At 37.9% G+C, this 10,913-nt stretch overlaps 1 protein-coding gene across 1 annotated transcript in view; it reads right to left on the bottom strand.

The window, feature by feature from the left end:
• The window catches only part of LOC115217932 (solute carrier family 22 member 8-like), a 57,371-nt gene extending 46,901 nt beyond the window's left edge, over window positions 1–10,470 (bottom strand). The window contains exons 1-2 of the mRNA XM_036508024.1: window positions 10,120–10,470; window positions 2,501–2,733 (exon numbers count right to left, since the gene is read on the bottom strand). Coding sequence (XP_036363917.1) covers window positions 2,501–2,733; window positions 10,120–10,261 — 375 coding nt within the window. The 5' untranslated portion in view covers window positions 10,262–10,470. The remainder of the gene's footprint in view (window positions 1–2,500; window positions 2,734–10,119) is intronic.
• Between the last annotated feature and the right edge of the window lie 443 nt (window positions 10,471–10,913).

Here is a 10,913-nt window from a genome sequence, read left to right as displayed (position 1 = left end):
ACATATACACGTACTCCCACACACGCAATCGAATCTTTAGAACAGTCATGGGCAACCGTTTTCGAGAAGCGGACCGCATGAGAAACAAGTCATCATCAGGTGTGCCACTCAATAAGTCACGATCGCATCTGAGAGTAGAGTACAATACTTGGTGGAAATATTTCCGACACTCTGCACACTGAGTTTAATCCCGCTAAGGTACACTTAGCTCTTCATAGTTTCGGGGTCTGATTAAATACTCTTTTTACTCTTTTACATGTTTCAGTCATTTGACTGTGGCCATGCTGGAGCACCGCCTTTAGTCGAGCAAATCGATCCCTGGACTTATTCTTTGTAAGCCTAAAACTTATTCTATCGGTCTCTTTTGTAGAACTGCTAAGTTACGTGGACGTAAACACACCAGCATCGGTTGTCAAGCGATGTTGGGGGGCGGGACAAACACAGACACACAAACATACACACACACACACACACCACACAAACACACACACACACACACACACACACACACACACACACACACACACACACATATATATATATATACATATATACGATGGGCTTCTTTCAGTTTCCGCCTACCACATCCAATCACAAGGCTTTGGCCGGCCCGAGGCTATAGTAGAAGACACTTGCCCAAGGTGCCACGCAGTGGGACTGAACCCGGAACCATGTGGTTGGTAAACAAGCTACTTACTACACAGCCACTCCTACGCCATTGAATAACAATAAAAAAATACCAGCCCAGCATCGGATGAGATATTCTGCTTGATCTGATGGCAGCACCTGTGATGATATTGGCAAAAGTTATACTAGCATTTAAGAATACCCTTTACTTTGGACAACACGGATTGAAGACTTGAATGCATGAACGACTGCTAGTTTTCCACAAAATATAAATTGCTTAGATTTGCACACACTGGAATAGATATATGTAGTCAACTCTGGTCGACGGTAGCCCAGAATATATTCACACGTATTCACACGAATTCAGATACACGATTATATTCATACACGCATATGCACACACAGATCTACCTATGTACATGCACACGTACGTACACGCTCATGCGTACATGAATATTCACACACACAGATACACATATATATGTATACAAAACATATACCTACTGCTGCATACACACACACACACACATATGTACATACACGTACATATGTATACTGTTTTCAAATTTTGGTACAATGTCAAAAAGGGCTAAGTCGATTACATCGATCCTCCTTCCCCAGAATTTCTACTGGTACTTATTTTATCAAACCTGAAAGGATCAAAGCAAAGTCGACAGCAGCATTTGAGCGATTCTGCCAGCTCGCTCGCCACCTTCGTATCCATGCATGCACCCATCCATCCAATTTATATATATATATATATATATATGGAGTTAAACGCAGGTGTTATTCAAATTCTTTTACTTCCGACACATGTTTCGAAGATATCACTGGTATTATTCCAAAGGAATAAAATGGTGTAAAACAATGTAATCTTCTCTTCAGGGAAATGAAGAAATGAAGCTCATCAATAAGACATTTTAACAGAAAATGATGGAAAAATACGCACATCTCTCTCTCTCTCTCTCTCTCTCTCTCTCTCTCTCTCTCTATATATATATATATATACACGTCTCACAATATATATATATATATATATACATATATACATTGATACACATTTTTACATCTCTTCACATACACATGCATATGCATATAATTGTTAAACAGGACATCAAACATCTCAAGTCATATACAATATTGTTACAGGAAGAAATTCAAAATCTTACAGCTGTTTCTGGGATATCCTCGCGTATGGGATATTCCATCATCAGAGACAACCATACATAAACACACACACACACACACATGCCGTACGCATACGTATGTATATGCACAAACTCACTCATACATACATATGTACACATATATATAAATTACTAGCAGTATCGCCCGGCGTTGCTCAGGTTTGTAAGGGAAATAACTATAAAGCATTTTTAGAGAGTTATAGCCAAAAAATTGCAAAAAAATGGAAACAAATGATGGTAAATTTTTTTTTTAGTTAAAAAGGTCGAGTTGCGTCCCCTAGACAGTTTGCGGTTTGTGTTTCTGATTCTCGACCCCATGTCGAATTTATCGATATTTTTCAGAACTGGGGGAACTTTTAAAAATTTTCGCTGCGTTAGTTTTGAATTATGACATTGGGCTATGTGTGTGTCAAGTTTCATCAGAATCAGTTGAAAGCCGTGGTCAGGGTGAGGGTACAAGCAAACAGACACACAGACAAACTGCCGTTTATATATAGAGAGATATACCTAAATGCGTGTGCATGTCTGTGCGTGCATTTTGTATGTAGTACATTATTATTTTGCACATACATTTATTTGGAAGAGTGTTCTCCCTTTTCGTTCCTTTCCATTCGTCTTATATATGTCTCACAAACCACTAACATTTCAGTTATTTTTTAAATATATATATTAGTAGTAAATCTCACCTCTGATACAAACGAGTTATCCTTGGACTCATTATAGATGTAGCCATTTGTGCAGGGCAACGAAAGAACTTTCGATTTCGTATCATTTTCCACAGACACTACGTCCACAGCACATTCTCCGTATTCAATCCAATGTTTACGATCCGCATAGTCGTATTTCGTATAATTTTCTATCTCCTTTGGCCAAACACTGCTGTTATCGTACGGACGACATTGAAAATCCGGATAAACACCTAAAGTAAATACGGAAAAACAAAAATCAAAACAGAAAGAAGATGCTTGAAATTGATGCTGCTTACTTTGAAGTTTACTACGTGCAAAATTCAGGTTAATGATTGATAGAGTAAGATTTGTCGATATTGTTGGTGTATAACTCTTCACCTTCAGTAATGACTTACCAAGTGGTTATAGGGTCAAAGCCGTTCTCTTTTAAGGGAGAGGTATATACTTAACGTAGTAAGCAAACTTATATATATACTAGCAGTATCGCCCGGCGTTGCTCGGGTTTGTACGGGAAATAACTATAAAGCATTTTTAGAGAGTTATAGCCAAAAAATGGAAAAAAAATGATGGTAAATTTTTTTTAGTTAAAAAGGTCGAGTTGCGTCCCCTAGACAGTCTGTGGTTTGTGTTTCTGATTCTCGACCCCATGTCGAATTTATCGATTTTTTTCAGAACTGGGGGAACTTTTCAAACTTTTCGCTGCGTTAGTTTTGAATTATGACATTGGGCTATGTGTGTGTCAAGTTTCATCAGAATCGGTTGAAAGCCGTGGTTAGGGTGAGAGTACAACCTAACAGACACACAGAAACACACACAGACAAACTGCCGTTTATATATAGAGAGAAGATTTTCCCTGTGGAGGTTTACTTACCTTTTTCCCCGTCTTCTAACAGGTATCTATCCAATTTTCTAAGCTGCCTTCACAGCCCTCCTGCGTTCGAGGATTCTTCTATTTTCTGTAGAATACCGACACACTGGGCGCTTATAAGTTTGCTTACTATATATATGTATACTCTTTTACTTGTTTCAGTCATTTGACTGCGGCCTTGCTGGAGCACCGCCTTAAGTCGTGCAAATCGACCCCAGGACTTATTCTTTGTAAGCCTAGTACTTATTCTATCAGTACTTTTTCACGAACTGTTAAGTTACGGGGACGTAAACACACCACCATCACTTGTCAAGCGACGGTGGGGAGACAAACACAGACACACAAGCATATATACACATACATACATATATACGACGGGCTTCTTTCAGCTTCCGTCTACCAAATCCACTCACAAGGCTTTAGTCGGTCCGAGGCTATAGTAGGGGACACTTTCCCAAGATGCCACGCAGTGGGACTGAACCTGGAGTCATGTGGTTGGTAAACAAGCTACTTACCACACAGCCACTCCTGCGCCTATATATGTATGTATATATATATATATATATATATATATTATATATATATATATGTATGTATATATATATATATATATATATATATATATATATATATATATATAAACCGGGTGGGGGGCACTTCAAGTTCGATGGTCCTTTTATACACAAGAATTAAAACCTTAGAAAATTACCAAATTTAAATCTGAAACTTCCACCTATTTCATGTTATTGAATTTGATGAGTTAGCAGAGAAAGTTTTAAAAGAGGACAGAAAATGTCGCTTTATAGATACACTTTTCAAAATTCATATTTCGTTGTTCACTCATCCACTTGTGATGTTTGATTTTTCCTTCTTTGTGAAAAGTACCAAGAAGTGGGTAAGAAGGGGGTATGATTTTTTTTCCCCCTTTCAATGCGAATTACAAATGTTTCAGAATATAGAATAAGATAAAATGACAGAAAATTATGAAAAAGAAAAAAAAAATCATTTTTGTGGTTGCTATTCAAAAGGCACGATGTGTGTGTGTGTGAGGGGGTGAGTGGGGACACCTACATTTAAAAGACAAGGTTTTAAAAAATTCTTCTTTTAAAATGGCTTCTCTTTATTGTTTTGCAATGCGTGAAAAAAGGTGGGGGGAAATCCCGACAAAAACGGGAAAATTCAAACAGCTTTTTCCGAAAGTGTGCTTTTCCAGTTTCCTGCAGGGGCAGGTTGGAGACAATGAGTAATTTTTACTGCATTTTTGGCTTTGAAGAAAAAATTGTTTTTACAAAAATTTACTAACTTTCCAAAACTATGTCAGCGAAGTAAAGACCTTCTCTAAATGCCGTAAGACCTATAACATTGAGGCACTATTTAAGAAGAGTGGTCCCGGTGCGTGCAATCGTGTACTCGCGTATCCGCGCTAGCTAGTCGTGACTAGTCGATCCTTACTTTGTGTCTTTGTGTTTTATTTACTTTGTTTAAAAAATTATTTACTTTGTGTAAAAAAATTATTTATTTTGTTTTATTTACTTTGCTAGGTAGTCGTAGGATCGACTAGTCACGACGGGCTAGCGCGGATGCGCGCACAGGGACCACTCTTCTTAAATAGTACCTAACATTAAGAACACTATTTCAGAAAATTATCACTGTTCTCTTTGAGCATAAAAAAAAAAAAAATCAAATTTAGGCGGGGCAAAATGAGTAAGACATGATAAAATAACTTTGCGTCTCTAGTTCTTGAGAATTACTTTTGAAAAAAGATTCATACACATGAACATCCATCCTTTGACATCAGAAAGATAAGAAATACACCAAAAATATAAAATATCATGGTCACAAGAAAGAGGGTCGTGGAAAAATAGCATACATGATATGAAATTAATGAAACCCAACAAAATCTAAAAATTCAACATAAAATATTCTCCATGCTTCTTTGCGAACTGCTGAAGTAGCTTTCTTCCTTATATATTTATGCACCATGCAGTTAAAGAGAAATAATTACTAAAATTAGTCATTACTCATTTTGCCTCAATTCAGACATTTTCTTTTTTAAACTTGAAGATTATGAAATAAGATATTAATTTTGAAAAAAGAAATTGGTATAGAATCAGAGAAAAGAATATTGATGGTTAAACACCAAAAATTATCCAAATATTTTATTGTTGTTGTTGTTTGTTCCTTCTCGATCCACACTTGGCTCATAGGGCCGGTTTCCGAGGTTCCTTGGGGTTACCTTAGTATATAGGTTCCCCACCTGCTCGGGACGCCAGTCCGTCACAGATGAGCTGCAAGATGCAGGAGGAAAAAAGTGAGAGAAGGTTGTGGCGAAAGAGTCAGCAGAAGTTAGCCATTACCTTCTGCCGGAGCCGCGTGTAGCTTAAGTGTTTCGCTTATAAACACATCGCCCGGTCTGAGATTCGAACCCGTGATCCCTAGACCGCGAGTCCGCTGCTTTAACCACTTGGCCATGTGCCTCCACAAATATTTTATTAGTAACCTCAATTACAATCGGGTCAAATTTGAAGAAAAATTTCTTGAAAAAAAGAAAAAAAGAAACCTGTCACCTGTTTCAAACTCACAGCTTCAACATGAACAACGTAAACTATACTGATCAATTTTTACTCTCAACGATGAACATTTCTTTACTTGTTTCATAAAATAAGACCAGTTTTCAATGCCTCACGTGGAAATGTGTGTGAGTGTGTGTATGTATGCGTGTGCGTGTATGTGTCCCGTTAACTGTGATCGGTCAAGCTAAGGTCATTGCTCAGTGATGCATTGAAAAAGGAATCTGGTTGAGAGACACTAACTTCTTACACTCAATCTCTTTATGTATATATATATATATATATATATATATATATATATAATATATATATATATACATAGATACATACATACATTTTCAAAAGTTTCCCTTTTCTCTGTCATTGTCCCCAAAGAAGCAACAATTCCCTTAGGAACTGGAAGCCGCTTTGGGAGTGGGTAGTAAACTGCTTTCTAATTGAATTAAATGATGTCTCTAAGGTGACAAAATCTATTCTCATCTCTCTCTATATAAACGGCAGTTTGTCTGTCTGTGTGTCTGTGTGTCTGTCAGGTTGTACCCTCACCCTGACTACGGTTTTCAACCGATTCTGATGAAACTTGACACACACATAGCCCAATGTCATAATTCAAAACTAACGCAGCGAAAATTTTGAAAAGTTCCCCCACTTCTGAAAAAAATCGATAAATTCGACATGGGGTCGAGAATCTAAGCTTTTTATATGCAACACATTTTCTGTTGTAGTTTTCGCAACTTGCAATCGATTTTCACCAAACTCATGGTGAAGCTAAATGTTACCCTAAGAAACTTAATTCTGACGTTAGTTTTCCATGCAATACCTTACCATCAGAAAAAATCGATAAAATCATGCCATTTTGGGAAATTGCGTTCAAATTCAAGATGACATATTTTCGACAATATCTTTCACAAATTGGCAGGATTTTTTAAAAATTCACAGCGAGCATCATGTCTGCTCCAAGGAGCTATATGGCCCTTTTTATTCCAATAGGATACTTTATTACTGGAAAAAATCGGTTAATTAAATCATATGTGGCACACATAGCAAACCGATTTGTGTATTAAACACAAACCACAGACAGTCTAGGGGACGCAACTTGACCTTTTTAACTCTCGGGAAACGTGGGGTAAGTATCCCAAAATGTATTAAAATGTACAAAAACGGCAAAAATGCGGGCAGCAATGTGAGTGACAACAACGAAAAAGTCAAAAGCGACCAAACTGAACAAACGAATGGAAAAGGTTTTTTGGTGCACACGACAAAAGCGGTTTATAATAAACCAAGAGTTTGCAATTAGCGTCCAAGGACCCTTAGGGTACGTCAAAAATTTAAGGTAAAACGTTTGGGGTGGTAGTTATAAAGAAAGTTTAAACAAAAAAAGTATTCGAATAACTTGCGGCTGCAGTAGCTATTTGCAGAAGTGGCGGTGTTGGGGGTAAAGTCTCGAATGTAATTTCTTCCTGGTAGGAATTGGTTGGGTTGAATTATCGATAGCTGTTTGATAGTTATTTGGGAGTGAAGAGAAGACATTGCAACCTACACATGCGTCTTCGTTCCCTAGAGGGAAAGGACTAGATTGGGATTAGTCGTTGCCTACTAGGGGCTCTTACATACCCGGGCAACGCCGGGCTATGCTGCTCGTTTATCATAAAAGCGAATCCATTACATTATTTAAGAAGCCAAGATATTTTGTATATTGAAAGAGAGCCTTTTCATGCCTGATTGCTGGGAGGTGGTGGTAGTGGTGGGGTTCTGTATTAAGTGCTACAAGCCCTTCCTTGCAGGGGTCTCCAATATCAACAGATAACTGCGGCAGTTGCTCCCTCCGCACCCCTGTAAATCTGGCCGTGTGTGTGTGCATATATATATATATATATACATATACGTATATATATATACATAAACACACACATACACACACACACACACACACACACACACACACACACACACACACACACACGCACACACACATATAGTTAGATAGCTAGATGTAGGTACATACAGGGCCGGATTACTTCGACTAAAAGCGCCTTAAAGTGTTTTAGTCGAAGTAATCGACCTCAGGACTTATTCTTTGTAAGCCAAGTACTTATTATATCGGTGTCTTTTGCCGAACCGCTACGTTACGGTGGCATAAACACACCAACATCGGTTGTCAAGTGATGGTGAGAGTACAGCCACAGAAACAACGGCACGTACACAAACAAACAAACACACACACACATACATATATATATATACATACACACGACGGGCTTCTTTCAGTTTCCGTCTACCAAATCCTCCCACAAGGCTTTGGCCGGCCAGGCTACAGCAGAAGACACTTATCTAAGGTGCCACGCAGTGTGACTGAACCCGAAGCCATGTGGTTGGTAAGGAAGCTTCTTACCACATTATATATACATACATACATACATATATATATATATACATACATATATACATGCATATACATACATACATACATACACACACACACACATACACACACACACACATACACACACACACACATATATATATTTGGGATCTTTCTTTCCTCTCTCTTCCTTCTTTATGTTTCCGACGAAGAGCTCCGCTCGAAACGTCATACCCTCCTGCTTCCATTTCCTGAGCGCCTATTAATAATAATACTGTAATTGTTCCATTGTTGTTGTTTTTTTGTTTTCCCGTTTGGATTAAAATTATATATATATATATATACAATAGACTTTTTTCAGTTTCCGTCTGACAAATTCACTCACAAGCCTTGGTCGACCCGAGGCTATAGTAGAAATCACCTTGCCCAAGGTTCGATGCAGTTGGACTGAACCCAGAACCATGTGGTTGGGCAGCAAGGTTCTTACCACATGCATTATCATGTAGTTTCGAGATGTGATTGTTCATCTTTAAGAACGGCATTAGCGGATAGATGCGGGAGGCCAGGTCTGGCCACTTTGAACATAAAACAGGTAAATATTTGGCGTATGATATGACTGGTTTCAATCTCAAAGGGTTAAGCGTAGCATATTTTGTATCGAGACAAAAGAAACTGACATATATATATATATATATATATATATATATATATATATATATATATATATATATATATATATATATATGTTGCTTGTTCCTTCTCGAGCCACGCCTGGCTCACTAGGGCCGGTTTCCCGGTTTCCTTGGCGTATAGGGCCCCCACCTTGACGGGACGCCGGTCCGTCGCAAGGGAGCTGCAAGATGTAGGAGGAAAGAGTGAGAGAAAGTTGTGGCGAAAGAGTCAGCAGAAGTTCGCCATTACCTTCAGCCGAAGCTGCGTGGAGCTTAGGTGCTTCGCTCATAAACACACACATCGCCCGGTCTGAGATTCGAACCCGCAATCCCTCGACCGCGAGTCCGCTGCTCTAACCACTAGGCCATGTACCTCCATATATACATACATACATACATATATATATATATATAGTTAATCCAAACAAGAAAACACAAAAAACACAACAACGCGAGGACGTGGAACAAATATAGTATTATTGGACGCTCAGGAAAGAAGGGAAGAAGGAGGGAGTAAGGTTTCGAGCGGAGCTCTTCGTCGGAAACATAGGAGAAGGAAAGATCCCGAGAAGGGAAGACAGGGGAAAAAAATCGCCAACGGTACACACGAGGTCTGTGTGTATGTATATATATATATATATATATACACACACACACACACATATATATGATATCTGTGCTCGTCTTTGTCTCTGTCACACCCCACCATTTAACAACAGTTTGCGGTTTTGGCAAAAGAGAACGACAGAATAAGTACTAAACTTAAAAAAGAAAAACGATACTAGGGTTGATTTGTTCAACTAAAACTCTTTAAGGCGGAACGCCAGCATGGCAGCGGTCACATGACTGAAATAAGTTAAAGATAAAAGATACGCACACACACGTATATGTATATGTATATGTATATGTATATTCACATACTCACACACACACGTACACACACACACACATACTAATAATAATGATATTCATGATTTGTAACGTAGACATAAAATAAAAAAAAAACAGAGGGACAAGGGATCATAGTTAATGAACCTCAATACATTACTATGGGCAGCTGGTATACCACTACCCCAAGAAATTATAACAGTCTTAATTAGTATCATAACAATAATATCAGGATTAATAAAATATAGGAAACTCACCGATGAAAACAATAGCTAAGACATTGCTGGCAACGGCTAAATTATTTATACTGACGAGAAAGTATTGAAAAATATTAAAGCGTCCAGTTTGATTCAGCGACCGTATGATCTTATCCACATTTACTGTAGATTCAGGTGACATTTTGGCCTTAGAAGTCCTTACTTTTTGCTTACAGGGCAGAAAAATCTCTCAAGCTTGCATGTGTACCCGTTTTTTTTTTATCACTTCAGTTAATCATATGTAAATTCATGAAATTTCGATATTGTTTTTCAGTGCTGTGGAACGAATGCCATACAATCTGTAAGTGTGGTGCTATCTCATATGAGCTGTAGTGCCCTGTCTGACTTGAAACACATATTTACAAGCTTCTTGATGAAATTCTGCTTGTCTCTTATATAGTGTCTGTCAGGCACAAACTGGAATATAGAAGGTGGAGTTAGAGATAATGAAAGAGCATTGGTCAGTCCACCAAGGTCATGCTGACTTTTATACACCACCATATATATATATATATATATATATATGTGTGTGTGTGTGTGTGTGTGTGTGTATGTTTTTTGTTAGAAATAACACTAGAAAGAAATGTTAATGAAGATATAATACATTCATTTTGCCATTCTTCCCTGGAAATGTAGTATTAGATAATAATAATAATAATATAATAATAATAATAATAATAATAATAATAATAATAATGCAGTAGCAGGCAGTGGCTCTCGTGGGCTTCTGATCTTAACTGATTGGAAGTGTTATCATTTACATTGTTTTGTCTTGGTATAAAAGATGGACTACA

Source organism: Octopus sinensis, linkage group LG12 (assembly GCF_006345805.1).
Source record: "Octopus sinensis linkage group LG12, ASM634580v1, whole genome shotgun sequence".
Lineage (NCBI taxonomy): Eukaryota > Metazoa > Mollusca > Cephalopoda > Octopoda > Octopodidae > Octopus > Octopus sinensis.
This window is presented reverse-complemented; position numbering and strand designations above follow the sequence as displayed.